At 42.3% G+C, this 15,158-nt stretch overlaps 1 protein-coding gene across 3 annotated transcripts in view; it reads right to left on the reverse strand.

Moving 5' to 3' along the window:
• TNKS2 (tankyrase 2) overlaps window positions 1–13,843 on the reverse strand; it is a 61,059-nt gene extending 47,216 nt beyond the window's left edge. For all 3 annotated transcript variants that reach the window (XM_003409237.4, XM_023546928.2, XM_023546927.2), the window contains exons 1-3: window positions 13,630–13,843; window positions 2,089–2,313; window positions 4–99 (exon numbers count right to left, since the gene is read on the reverse strand). In XM_003409237.4, coding sequence (XP_003409285.1) covers window positions 4–99; window positions 2,089–2,313; window positions 13,630–13,828 — 520 coding nt within the window. In that variant the 5' untranslated portion in view covers window positions 13,829–13,843. The remainder of the gene's footprint in view (window positions 1–3; window positions 100–2,088; window positions 2,314–13,629) is intronic.
• Window positions 13,844–15,158: the final 1,315 nt, after the last annotated feature.

The following is a 15,158-nucleotide window of genomic DNA, read 5'->3' on the forward strand; positions in this document are numbered from 1 at the left end:
TACCCGTCAGCACCGCTTTGGCAGACGGGTCTGCTAAATCCAATGCTGTTCTTCCATCTGTATTTCGGATAGTTGGCTCAGCTCCGTGCTGTAAGAGTACTGCAAAATAGCAACACCGCCTTTCATATGGTAGTCACGAAAATCTGGTTTTAATCATTTTCTCAAATACTCTGGTCCAGAAGAAGTCTCAAAGTTACATAAAAACACTTCATAGCCTGATATCGTGGTGTTATATTTTAAAGGTAACAATATTTAAGATATTCCATTGTTTAATGCACTAAATAAAATCCGTTGTAGTCAAGTTGATTCCCACTCACAGCAACCCTACAGGACAGAGAAGAAACTGCCCTAGAACTTTCTATTGCAGAGTGGCTGGTGGGTGTGAACAGCCAACCTTTTGTTAGTAGCTGAGCTCTTAGCCACTGTGCAACCAAGGCTCCTTAATGTACTAAACAGACATATTAAACAAGTTTCCCCAGAAGTTCAATGCCGGATTTTCCTTTACTACTTATAGAGCTGGTGACAAGTGACTAAGGACACTTAAAAATGTGTAAGAAAAGGCAAGTTTGCTTGAAAGCTTGTTTTCTCATTTCATTCAATTTTCAAAAGAACACTGTGTATGTTACAAAGACTGTTCTATCATGAGGAAATGAAATTCCTAAAGCTATAGATAGCCGAGGAATAGGGATATATGGGATTAAAAAAAATACTGCTTAAGTAAATTCTTAAAAAAACAAAAAACTACATATGGCTCTTATGCTTTCAATAAATTCTGTGAGGTCATCAGTCATCATCTCTCCATAAGCAGAATAAATTCATCAACAGAAGCGGTACAAAGAACAGATTTGAGCTGAGGGCAATTTGAACTTAATATAATAGAAAAGGAGTAAACTGGGCAGAGTAACTAGATAATTTGTTTCTTACCTTTAGAAATTACCTAATTTAAGCTGATGAATAGTGATTTGGGATTTTTGGGGGGAACAACTTAAGTCTAGTATGGAGCCCCTGAAGGGCTGCTAACCAACAGGTTGGCGGTTTGAACCCACCCAAAGGCTCCACTGGAGAAAGACCTGGAAATCTGTTCCCATAAAGATTACAGACTAGAAAACCCTATGGGGCAGTTCTACTCTGTCACATGGGGTTGTTATGAGTCAGAATTAACTCAACAGCACCTAACAACACCATGGAGCCCCTCGGCCTTTCCTAATGCACATAACTGGCTTTCTAACTGTCTCAAAGGTTTTAACTGTTCTGCATCAGGGAATAAGAGAACTAAGGTAGCAATGAGTCCAACATTCCTGAATCTGGTAGGCTCAGAAAAGTAAAGACCAGATTATTGAAAATTCTGAAACAGCCAACCTTCTCAATTATAATTTTCTGGCATTGTGACCAAATTGTCAGGCAAATCCTATTTCACGTGTTAGTTTAAGTATTCTAAATGACTGATAAATTTTTCCTTCAAGTGCTCCTTTATCTGTTCTTCTACAATAACTCTAGTTCATGTCCTCACCATTTTTCACCTGATTACTCTACAGTTTCCCAACTAGTCTCCTTGATGTCATATGCCCTACGTAACCCCCTACCAGATAACTCTTTCTAAAATACACTGCTTTCATCATACCATTACCCTCCTCAAAAATCTTCAATTATTCCACACTGCCTACATAACAAATATCAAGCTCCTCGACCTGGAATTTAAAGCTTTTTATGAAGAAATTCCTCCCTACCTTCGCAACCTCTCTCGTGTTACTTCCTAGAAAGGCTCTAGGAAGTAGAGACTTGACTCCGGCCAAGTCACTGCATTCTTTAGTCTCTTAATACTCCCTGCTTGCTATGCCTTTATTTGGTTCTTTTTGTCTTATCTCCCAAGAGAATACAAGTTTCTAGAGAACGGGAACTTTGTACTTTATTCTCCAAAGAACTTATGAGTCAGTGCCATACACAGTAAATAGTAGTTAAATAAATCATTAGGTGTTGGTAAATATTTAAATTAAGCCTGGCAGAATGTGACCACACTAATGAATGAATTAACCTAGACTCAGAATAGTTACAGATGCAGGAGAATTCTGGGAAATTAAAAAATCTTACCAATGCAAACATCAATCTTTCCTTTAATTGCAGCTTCATGGAGAGGAGTATAATTCCAATTATCACGAGCATTTGGGTCTGCACCATGTCGCAAAAGGAGATTGACAACTTCAGCATGACCAAAAGAGCAGGCATTATGCAGAGGAATAAGTCCCCCATCGTCACGTGCTTGGACATTAGCGCCATTCTGAAGCAAATATTCAACTACATCTTTCCGCCCAAAACCTGGAAGACAACAAATTATCTATATTTGAGTTTTCTAAAGGAAATATATCAAATCAGAATCAGTAAGTACAAGCAACACTGTTTTTGGATAGAAAATAACAGATTTAACAACTCAAGAATTCCTTGATGAAGGTGACCTGAAACATATCACTAACCAACCTTAACGGGAGCCCTGGTGGTGCAGTAGTTAAGAGCTTAGCTACTAACCAAAAAGTCACCATTTCAAATCCTCCAGTTGCTCCTTGGAAACCCCACTGGGCAGATTTACCCTGTCCTACAGAGTTGCTAACCAAAGAATCTCTCCAAGAATCTCTCCAATGCCTCAGATGGTATCATGGATTGAATTGTGCCCCCCAAAATATGTATATCGTTTTTCTAGGCCTTGATTCCCAGTATTGTGTGATTGTCCACCATTTTGTCTTCTGATGTGATTTTCCTATATGCTGTAAATCCTATCTCCGTGATGCTGATGAGATGGGACTATGGCAGTTATGTTAATGAGGCAGGACTCAACCTACAAGATTGTATTGTGTCTTGAGTCAATCTCTTTTGAAATATAAAAGAAAGAAGTGAGCAGAGAGACATGGGAACCTCACACCACTAAGAAAGCAGGGCTGGATGCTGAGCATGTCCTTTGGACCCAAGGTTCCTGCATCCTAGACCAGGGAAAACTGATGACAAGGACGTTCTTCCAGAGCTGACAAGAGAGAGAAAGCCTTACTTCCCTTGGAGTGATGCCCTGAATCTGGAGTTGTGTCTACTAGACTGTAAGAGAATAAACTTCTGTTTGTTGAAGCCATCCACCTGTGGTATTTCTGTTATAGCAGCACTAGATAACTAAGACAGATGGTTACGAAAAAAGTGACTGAAAGCCCAAAGTACAAACACTTCCCACTCTTCAACAGCCTCACCTACTTCTCTAACTTTATTTCATACTGCCTTGCCTTTCTCAACTACGATCCAGCTTTCTTTCAGTTCATCAAGTATGCCAGAAATCCTTCAGGGACTTGGTATAAGATGTCCTTCTGAGTGGAATGCTCTTCCCATCCCTAGCTTTTACTCAGTGTTTTGTCTGTTTAAATGTCACCTTAAGGAGGTGTTATGGATTGAACTGTGGTCCCCAAAAACATGTTGCAAATCCTAACCTCTATGCCTGTGGTTATAATCGCATTTGGGACTAGGCTGTCTTTGTTACGTAAATGGGCAGGATTTATGTAGGGAGTGTGAAGAAAGTGAGAGAAGCAGAGATGGGGGAAGACTGATGTCAAACCACATGGAGATCTCCAAGGAACCAGGAAACAAGCTGAAGAGACAAGGCCCTTTCTCCAGAGCCAGCATCCTGAATTTGAACTTCTAGCCTTCTAAAAAAAAAAAAAACAGTGAGAAAATAAATTTCTGCTGTTAAAGCCATCCATTTGTGATATTTTTGTTATAGCTGCACCAGATAATTAAGACAGGAGGCTATCCCTGACTATCCTATCTAAAGCAATCCATTCAGCCCACCCGTATCTTAAACACTCTACTATTTATTTGGTCTGTCTCCTCCTTTCACCCACTAGAATGCAGGCTCCATACAAGTAGGGATTTTTTTTTTTTTTTTACAGCAGTATCCCCAGCATTTATCATAAATTATAATTAGCAATTCCTTGATATTTGCTGAATATATTATGGTATGAAAAAAGGAGCCTGAGAAGTAAAACTTAGAAAGAATGGTATTGCAGAAATCAAGGAGGAAAATTTCAAGGATGGAAAGGCCAAACCTGTTGTCAGGCCTGCCCCCACACTGCTGATCATATTGTCCCTTCCTAGGTGAACTATCCATAGTTACCTCAATCAGTGATTTTAGTATCCCAGCCATTCAGCACCCACCTGGAGGAAATACTTTCAGGACTCTTTAAATTAGAAAATAAGAGAAAAGAATTCAGAATAAAGAAATAAAGAAAAATTAGTAAAGGTATCTCTCCCTTTGGAAAGTTACTTCATGTACCCAAACACTTGCAGAAAAAGTATCACTATTTCTTCAGCAGCAATCCACACATCTGAAGTAATCAAAATGGTGACTATTACAGGCTAGCTCCCCGAAAAAGGACAGTAAGGAAGGCAGAGAAATAACTACAGTGGAACATCAAAAGATAGCATAAAAACTAGGAAGATGTCTGTTCCACAGGATTGATGATCCAGCTGAAGAAAGGTCAAGTAGTTGCCTTCTGTCAAAATATCACTGGGAGGAAAAGATGGCTGCTTAACTGTTAAAAAGATAGTTTCAACACTGACTATGACTGAATACTGAAAGTGAAGTTTTAACTGAAGAGGAGATGTGGGTAGAATGGGTCAAACCAATTCTGTTGACACAGTTTTTGACAATCCAAGACACAAGTGACTTCTACTTCAATGAGTCTGTATCAACAGGGTTCCCTAGCCATTAAGATGTTTGAAACCAGCCTGCAGACTGACAGCAGAGATCAACATGTTTTCACTGGACAGACTATTACATGTGAGTGGAGGTTATGTTGCTGTCCTGAGTCAGTAAATGAAGGGTGTCAGATTTTTCATGTTTGAAGCCACTTCTTGGAATTAAAGAAATTATTCAGTAGGTAGCTATTTCAAATTAAAATCTCCCACTGTTGGGAGTTTGGTGAAACTTAAAGATGCTTCTCAAACTCTAAAGGCTAATCCCTGATGAAATCTCCATTCTTACGGTCTCAAGAATAGTTCAAAGCTCCTCTGTTTAATACCCATTTCTTGAAGAAAAACAGCTTTGCAAAGTATATTTTGATCATGTTCTCACTGGCCAGGTAAAACATGAATAGGCATATCCTTATATTTAATATGAACCTCCATATCCTAAGGACCTCTTTACATAGGAACCAGAGGCCTAAAGCTAGTGGTCATGGCTAATCAGGACACATTGTGGATTATTTTATAATTCTGAAATGGTGCTCATCTCCAATCACTGCTCTGTGTGTGAAAATCCTGATGAAATCACACATTGAATTTGAATGTACTAAGGAATCCTGGTGGTGCAATGGTTAAGCGCTTGGCTGCTAACTGAAAGGCCAGTGGTTCAAACCCACTAGTAGCTCTGTGGGAGAAAAGACCTAGCAATCTGCTCCTGTAAAGACTTACAGCCTAGGAAATCCCATGCAGCACTTCTCTGTACAATAGGGTTGCTATGAGTAGGAAGCAATTCAACAGCACACACAACAATAACAACATAAAGCACTGACAGTGAAGCAAAGCAGGATATTTGGAAGGTAGATTTACTGATCAATACACTGTGTCACCTTACGACAGGTACTATGTTCTGCTCATCACCATTTATATAAGGGCAAGGCCAGTGTCTGACACACAGTGCAGCTTGATAAATATTCAATGAATGTTGAGTATTTTGTGTGAATAGCAAGCAGAAGACCCGCAGAGAAAGCACAGAGTTGATTTGTGACCACTGAGAAAACCAGTCTATTTAATTTCCCTCTTGTCAAATTTCATTAACATCTAGGTGCCACCAGTTTTAGGAGTCCCAGGAACTGTCTTGTCAACTATGATTATTGTTAACAGTATATTTTGCTGCTACACTGGAAACATGATTTCATTAGAATGGCTTCTAGAAAGTTGTGATACCAGAAAGCTAAAGTCACTACAGAGAAACCAACTTAGACTCAGGAAGTTGCCCTGAGATGGGCCACTGATGACACAACCGGTCCATTATGAAATGATGGTGATGTCTTGCCAATGTAAAAGCAGGCTGGTGTCACACAGGGCTTTGTTAGAAGGAAAAGTTCAAAACATAAAATGTTAACAAAAGCCACAAAACAGAAAGCTCCTGTGGTCTGGAAGAAGGGAATGTATAAAGCAACCAGCCTTCAGCTTTAACACATATACCCAGGGCTCTTGTTGACAGGTTCTTCTGAGGGATGTCATTTTAAACTTCTCATTTACTATTAAATTTAGTTTACTAAGATCCACAAAAGAGCTTTTACACATTTATTTCTTTAGAATGAGGAATACAAGGGAGAAGGCTTTGCCCAACTCAACTTTGGAGAGATACACTATCTGTATGTATTGGCCACACTAGAAGAAACTTGCAAAGGAAAAGGCCATGGCCTCTGGGGTGATATAACTTTGACAATCTAAATGGAGGAGTACTAAAATGAGTACTCCAAACTAGCTGTTACCTCCAGGTTCAACAAGAGCTGAGGAAAAAGATGTACCTCAAGTCTTTATTATATACTAGATTTTATGAGCTAAGAAAGATTCTGTTGTTTTAGATGGCTTTGAATAGACTGGTCTTTGTTTAATATTGGGATTTTCTGCTGATGTAGGATTTAATTATCTCCCACAGCAAAAATCAATCCTGAAAACAATAATCTATAATTGTAGTCCTAGGTATGAAATGTGGATATGGCTTGTGCATCTTCTATTATTATGATGTTGGACTATAGCCAGAAAGAAATGCTATTGAAAAGTTATTAGATACCTTCATAGTACCATTCAGGAAAATATACGAATAGTAATCACAAACGTTCCCATATTTTTGGTAGCTGAGTTGTCAAAACCTTCAGTTGTATCACTGGGGTATTCATTCCACTTTTTTATACCAGTCAGATTTTGACCTGTTGGCCCAATCATCTCTGAAAGATGTCAACCCAGCCTCTGCTTGGATACTTCCAGCCAGCACCATGGAGAATGGATTGTTAAAGGCAGTCTTACTCCTTGTAATCTTTCATCTACACGTTCGAGCTTTGACTGCTAAAGCCACACAAACTTTATCTACTAACTCTTCTAAGTGATGGTTTTCCACATGTGAAACACTAACACAGTCTAGCCTTAGTCTTCTTTCATCTCAAGAATAAGCAACCCCAGTCTTTGTACCTGTTGTCTGTAGGATAAATTCCAAATGCTCTAATTCCAATTCCCTCCTCTGAATAAAATTCTCTCTTATACACAATTCACACAATTGAATATAAAACCCAAGTTCAGTGTGACTGGTCCAATGTATACTGGGCTACTTCTCCATGGCCTAATTGTTGTTATTGTCAGCTGCCATTGAGTTGGTTCTGACAACCCTACATATAACAGAACGAAAAGTTGCCGAGTCCTGCGCCATCCTCATCCTCATCCTACAAACACAGCCTATCTTAGTTATCTGGGGCTGCTGTAACAGAAATACCACAGGTGGATGGCTTTAACAAACAGAGGTTCATTTTCTTAGTCTAGTAGGCTGTAAGCTCAAATTCACGGTGTCAGCTCCAGGGGAAGTCTTTCTCTGTTGGCTCTGGAGGAAGGTCCCTGTCATCAATCTTTCCCTGGACTAGGAGCTTCTCTGTGCAGGAACCCTGGGTCCAAAGGACACACTCTGCTGCCAGTGCTGCTTTCTTAGTAGTATGAGGCCCCCATGACTCTGTACTCCCTTCTCTCTCTTATATCTCAAAAGAGACTGGCTCAACACACAATCCAATCTTGTAGATTGAGTCCTGCCTTATTAACATGACTGCCACCTATCCTGCCTTATTAACATCATAGAGGTAGGATTTACAACACACAGAAAAATCACATTAGATGACAAAATGGTGGACAATCACACAATACTGGGAATCACTGATACACATATTTTTTGGGGACACGATTCAATCCATGACACTTCACCCTTTGGCCCCCAAAAATACATTCCCTTGCCACATGTAAAACACATTCACCTCATCATATCATAGCATAAGTCTTAACCCCAAGTCCAAAATCCAAAAATTCCCCTTTATCTGTGAAATCTAGAATACAAGTTATCTTTTTCCAAAGGTACAATGGCAGAACAGGCACAACCTAGACATTTCTACTACAAATGGGAGAAATTGGAGGGAAAGATGGGGTAACAGGCACCAAGCAAGTCAGCAGAACACATTACATTAGCCCTTAAAAAAAAGCCCTTAAGGCTTGAAAATAATCCTCTGTTCTCTGAGACCAATTACACAATGGCCCTCTCCTCCAGACTTTAGGTATTGGCCACACTCTCCAGATTCTGAGTGGAGGTCCCTTGGCTCTGGGCTTCAGCTCTGCCTTCCAGGCCCACTGGAACAGCAACTCCATTCCCTTGGCTTGAGGTGCACCATTCTCCTAATCCACCTCCGTGGGGACTTCACCCTTAGAAACACCAGAGGCCATGGTTCCATCTTTCGAAACCCCAGAAATTGTAGCCATATCCTTTGAGATTGAGGCAGCTCAGCCTCCTGTGTTCCTTGTCTCTTCAGCTTCTGCTTCCTGGTTCCTCGGTCTCTCGGCCCCTCAGGCCTCACACCTGCAAGTGCCCTGCTGGGTTGTGTTCCAAAGCTCTCCAGCTCCACTGATAAGTGCCTGGAGGCACTCCACTCCACCAGGAAGACTCCTGTGCACAGGCGCTCAACTCTCTCACTCTGTGGGTCGGCTCCAGCACCGTCTGGCGCTGGTCTCCTGGCTCTGCTGCATGTGGTCCTCTGCTGCTGCTTCTCACCATCTGTGCTGTCTCTGGTGTTAACAGTTCTCCTCACTTCCTTCTGCGTCCTCTATCCATTCACAGTTTCAAAACCGCTTCCATATTTTAGGTATCTGTTAGAGCAGCACCCCATTCTCTTGGTACCAAACTCTGTCTTAGTTATCTGGGGCTGCTGTAACAGAAATACCACAAGTGGATGGCTTTAAAAAACAGACATTTATTCTCTCAGAGTCTTGTAGGCTACAAGTCCAAATTCAGAGCAGTAGCTCCAGGGGAAGGCTTTCTCTGTCGGCTCTGGAGGAAGGTCCTTGTCATCAGTCTTTCCCCGGACTAGGAGCTTCTCTGCGCAGGAACCACGGGTACAAAGGATGCATCCTGCTCCAGGTGTTGCTTTCTTGGTGGTATGAGGTCCGCGTATCTCTCTGTTCACTTCACTCTTTTGTATCTCAAAAGAGACTGGCTCCAGGCACAATCCAATCTTGCAGATTGAGTCCTGACTCATTAACATAACTGCCACCTGTCCCACCTAATTAACATCATATATGTACTTTTTTTTTTTTTTTTTTTATGTACATAGAGGTAGGATTTATAACACACTGGAAAATCACATCAAATGACAAAATGGTGGACAATCACACAATACTGGGAATCATGGCCTAGCCAAATTGATATACATATTTTTGGGGGACACAATTCAATCCATGACACAGCCCCAAAGAGTTACCTTGTTTACCTAGACCTCTACGATGCAAGCACTTTTTCATTTTATTCTCCATAACATATCCTATACATCATCTCTCTTTTCACAACCTTTTATATACCTGGAAAGGAGCACTGCAATACAGCTGCTAACCAAAAGGTTGCAGTTTGAATCCACCAGTTGCTCCTTAGAAACGCTATGGGGCGGTTCTACTGTCCTACAGGGCTGCTATGGGTTGGAATCGACTCGAGGGCAATCGGTTTGGTTTCATACCTGGAAAGGAGCCCTGGAGGCACAGTGGTTAAGTAGTCGGTTGCTTACCAAAGAGTCAGCGGTTCCAACCCACCAGCTGCTCCATGGGAGAGAGATGTGGCAGTCTGCTTCCCTAAAGATTCCAGTCTTGGAAACCCCATGGGGCAGTTCTACTCTGTGCTACAGGATTGCTGAGTCAGGACTGAATCAATGGCGATGGGTTTTTTTTTTTTTATATATATACCTAGACTCCTTGAATCTAATAAAAGGTTTTATATTTTTTCTTTACTAGATAATACTTCTCTGCAGACGTTAAAGAATATTTAAGACTATCAAACCACAGAATTCTACCATTCCTTCTTGCAGAGTTTCAAGACTCCAGGGAATGCTATGTATTTCATTGTTTTGCTCCAAGGGACACCAAGATGACTTTCTCCAAAGTTTGTCATCTCTTCATTTTTTTCAGAAATAAGTTCACAGAAGCAGTTCCCTTCACTGAAATCTGCTGTTTTCTAGGCAATTTCACTGTCAAGAATTTCAGATGCTCTTGCTTTTAGCAAAATTAGAGCTGCAGCCTCCCTACTACCAACTTGCCTCTGCAAGTTTGTGATGTATCATTAAAAAAATCATTCGTTTCCTCTGTGTGTGGCGGATGGGGGAAGGGCAGAGTGGTGGTGGCAGATTAAAGGGGAAACAATTTTCAGAGTAATTGTTTTCGTAAGAAATAACTTCTTAAATCACACTTATCCAGAAGCATATAACCTACCAAGTTCAATAATAAAAAGTACCTAACAGAAGAAACAATCCTGTTTATTTTATTATGACTACCTTTTTTAATAACAGAAGAACTTAACTCCTTTGGGGCTGGTGACTGATTAGTCTTTAAATTGAAATAAATTTTTTAGATGAAAAGACAGACCAATTTTTTTTTTCTAAACTGTTTTATTACAATTCATTTTCTGTGATCTGCACAGATCTGTCACTCCTAATATTCTCTAGGAATCAAAACAAAACAAACCAAAAACATGCCTCCCCCTAAAAAAACACTCCAAACTTTAACTGGCTAAAAAGTCAAAAAGAACGGGTGTTTTTCAAAGCATACCCTGTAGTGGAGAAACACAAGAAACTGCTTAGTTAGGCAGTTACACAGTACCACCACCTCTGCTGAACTTCCAACAGTACACTTATCTGCATGTTAACACTAATAATTCACTACCTACAAAAACCAAACCCACTGCCGTCGAGTTGATTCCGACTCATAGCAACCCTATAGGCCAGAGTAGAACCGCCCCACAGAGTTTCCACGGAGCGCCTGGCGGATTTGAACCGCTGACCTCTTGGTTAGCAGCTGTAGCTGTCCTCACCACATAGCAGAAGAAAATGCAGCTGGATGTTCTTATTTAAAAATTAAGGAAATAGGTTCTCTTTTATTAATCACTTGGAATGATCTCACAGAGCTTTTTTTTTTTTTAAAGTCTGTTAGACACCTAGGTTTAAATGTAGACTTTTAAAACTTCCAGTTGAAATACAGATCTCTGAATAATTTTTGTTACTCCCTTTTTTATACTTTAAATTCTTAACCTTAAGACCTGTACCTGATAATGTGGGTAAGTTGTAGGGTGGATCGGTTCTTAAAATATTAATTTTTCTGTTTTAATTTGAAAAAACAGCAAGAAATCTATGTAAAAGGTACCTTGAAATGTTGGGACAGAACTGGGGGTGGGCTGGAGGTAGGGAACAAGGTCAATAAAACAATCCCTCAACCTTAAACCTTGAAATATTACTATTCTCAGATATGAACTCATTAATATACCAAATTCTTGAAAGGTAGCAACTAAGATCTTCCTTGGTTATTTTTATCCACAGATCAAGTGAACAGAATCTAAGTAACACTACCCTTTGGATTAAGTATCAGTTGGTTATGACACTGTGCCAAATCAGTTTTTCAAATGTTGACTACATGTTCAAACAGGGCAATCCAAACTAGCTGAACGAAGGCAGCAATGACCATCAAAATTTCAGGCAAAATGGCTAAATAAGTGAGATCTGGCTTTAGTCCCTTTCTTCCTTCCCCTTCCACTGTCCACCACCAGTGGTCCCCCAAGCCGCCTTCTCTCAAAGATTCTTCACAGTGGGAACTCAACAAAGGTAAAACTGATCAGGAAGCATACCTCCTGGTACCCACTGCCCTTGAGCCGATTCCCACTCACAGTGACCCCCATAGGGTTTCCAAGGCTACAAATCTCTATGGACACAGATTGCCACTTCTTTCTCCCACGGAGCCACTGGTGGTTTTGAACCGCCAACCTTCCGGTTAGCAGTCAATCACCTTAACCACTGTACCACCAGGGCTCCTTATGCCTCCTGGTACTATTTATATTTTAAAACGGTTGCAGATTAAAGCAAACAAATCTCCAACTGGTTGTTGCTAGTTGCCTTCCAGTCGATTCAGACTCATGGCAACCCTATGTGTGCAGAATAGAACTGCTTCAAAGGATTTTGAAGGCTGTGCTCTTTCAGGAGCAGTTCGCCAGGCCTGTCTTCCAGCGCGCCTCTGAGTTTGTAGTTCCTACGCTAGCAGTCCAATGCTTACCCATTTGTGCCACCCAGGGACTGCCTCCGATCGGTAGAATGTGTAAAAGCACTCTCTATGAATAAGGAAAACTTTGCTCATCACCCCTGCCCCAAAAGATCGGGAATGCTTTAAAATGTATCCCTCTACTTTTTAAAAAAACTATTTAAAATTATCATGTAATACACGAAATAAGAAACCAGGATAATCAAAGGTATGAGAACCTACTCTCGCTTTCAATCATGCATGGCTCACTTGATAATTAGAGATAGTCACAATCTTTCTCAAAGTGAAAACCTTAACTCCTTTATGTAAGTCTAGTTCTTTTAAAATTTTCAATTAAATTTAACACACGTTTATGTAAAGTGAACTTAATAAATATTAAAAGAAATTCAAACAATCTGAACCTCAGGACGGAGCAAAGTTAATCTCAACCTAAATTCTAGATTCCAGCTAGCCTACCCACACAATCTCTACTCTCATCCTACTTTCCAGCTCAACTCCTGTGTATGGCAGAGACTTAACAAGGCCAACTGGTCTAAGTCAGATCTCAGTTCTCCTAAACTTACCTATTTTCACTAATATTCTCTCCAGAGGCTTGCTAATGAGTGGTGACCAATTAACGCTTATATGTCAACTGCCAAGAAAGCCAGTCCTACTAAATAACTTCCTTGAATTTTACAGAGGCCTTTAAGACCTTGGTCCCCGGGTAGCACAAAAGGTTAAGTGCTCCACTACCAGCCAAAAGGTTGGCGGTTTGAACCCCCCAGGGTCTCCAGGAAGACAGGCCTGGCAATCTGCTTCGGAAAGGTCACAGCCTTGAAAGCCCTACGGAGCAGTCCTATTCTGCACACATGGGGTCACCATAAGACGAAATCCACTCTATGGCAACCAACAACATTAAAACCTTAACCCAAGGAATGGTAAGAGAGCTTGCAACTCGGCTGCGGAACTTGCAAGAAAACAGTAGATTCTGGAAATAGTTTTTCAAATCACAAGGCTTACTACATTCCTACTCTTGCTTGTGTGTACAGGCCTATTAGAATAGCAAGACCGGAAGTTGGTACATGTATTGTTGATACTGTAAAACAAAACAAAGCCAAAGCAACAACAACAAAAAACTTGCAGCGAGCGCGGCACGCTCCCCCCAGCCACCAATCCCCTCAATCCCCACTCAATAAGAGCGAGATCTCCAAGACCGGCGTCCTGGGGGGAAAGGCTGGGGACAGAGGAGCACTGTGTTTGGTCTCCGGGCCTGAGGGCCCCGGAGCTTGGGGAGGAGGCGCAGGTGGGGTCCGGAGCAAGGCGAGGCGGCGCTGCCCCGGTTACCTGCGGCGAAGTGGAGCGGGGTGGACTTCCTGCCTGCCGTGTCGCGGCTGTTCACCTTCTCCGGCGTCACCAGCCTCTTGACTCGCTCCACGTCCCCGTTGCGGCACGCCTCGAACAGCTCGCGGGCGGCCGGCTCCACTGCATCTACCACCGCGCCCGCGCAGGCCGTGCCCCCGCCGGCGCAGCGGCGGCCCGACATGATCCTGGCCGCCGCCAGCAGCAGCGCCAGCAACGGCAGCAGGAGCCCCGACCCCGCGAGCAGGAGGGCGAGGCCCCCCGGAGGAGACGCGCTCAGGGCCCGGGACGCTCGGCTCCCCGCTGTCACTGGCCCCCACGCAGTCCCACGGTCTAGTCGCTGTGCGATTCCCCAATCGGCCCAGTGCAGCCTGGCTGCCCCCCGGTGACGGAGGCAACACGAACGCGCTGTCCGAACTCTGAAGCGACGCGGCGGCGGAAGCTGGCAGGGCCACTCCTGCCAGCTCCGCGGAGACCCAGGAGCGCACGTGACGTAGCCTCGCGCGTGCGCAGTGGCGGTAGACCGGCCGGGCGGGTTTCGGAGAGCGGGGCCGCACGGAGGGGTTTGTGGGAAATGTGAGGCGAGAGTCCTTGGCGGCGAGAAAAGGGGCTTCGTCCCACCGCCATCTTTGTGGTGAGGTTTGGTGAAACTGAACAGCGGTACTTTCTCTCTTAGTGAGTGAACCTTCCGAGCTGAATTTCCTCACTGTTTCCTACAGTGAAAAATGAACCCTTGAAAGTCTTACCCTGACATAGGAATTTCGGAAGTCTTAGTGTGAAAGTTTTCCCTTTTTTTCCAGCTTCCACAGCCCTTTTCTCCTTGGGGATTTGTTTTTCGCTTTCCTTACTCTTCCCTTTCCCCGAAACTGCCTTTTTTATTGTGGTTTTCTTGGAAGGAGGAGTTGCTTTCCACTCAGTGAGAAGTTTGTATGAGCTGCCCCAAGACCTTTTAAAGAAATTAGGAAAGCGATGGAAGTTTATTCCAATTCTAAAGTAATAGTAATTAAGAGGGATGGCTCTGAGTAGTTACTCTTTAGATAGTTAACACAGGACTGACTAGAGAATTCACACCTAATTCGATGTTGTATTGGATGTGGCTGAGATGCGAATACGCGAGGCGTATACCTCGCCAAGAGCGTTATTTGAGTTTTAATTTTTTTCTGTGGCCAACAAACCCTAGGAAAAATGCTTAATTAAGATAGTGATGCAGCAATTTATGGTCATTCCCCACCCCATCTCCTTTTGCCTCAAGGAACTGCAGTTTGAAAGAAAGGTATACTTACATAAAATGGTATGTTGACCTTTGGCATGTTGATAAGCATTCCCCCCACCGTGGTATTAACTTTTTAACCTGTTTTTCAGGAAATTCAGTATTTGGGAGTGTGACTCATTCCTGTGCCAAAGGAGAGGGGACATACATACTTTACTTTTAACCTGCATATATGGCACAACCTTGCTTGCTGAAGGCGGACTTGAAGCTCTTACTGATGAACATCAAAGACTATAGCCTTCAG

Source organism: Loxodonta africana, chromosome 16, assembly GCF_030014295.1.
Source record: "Loxodonta africana isolate mLoxAfr1 chromosome 16, mLoxAfr1.hap2, whole genome shotgun sequence".
In the NCBI taxonomy this organism is placed as follows: domain Eukaryota; kingdom Metazoa; phylum Chordata; class Mammalia; order Proboscidea; family Elephantidae; genus Loxodonta; species Loxodonta africana.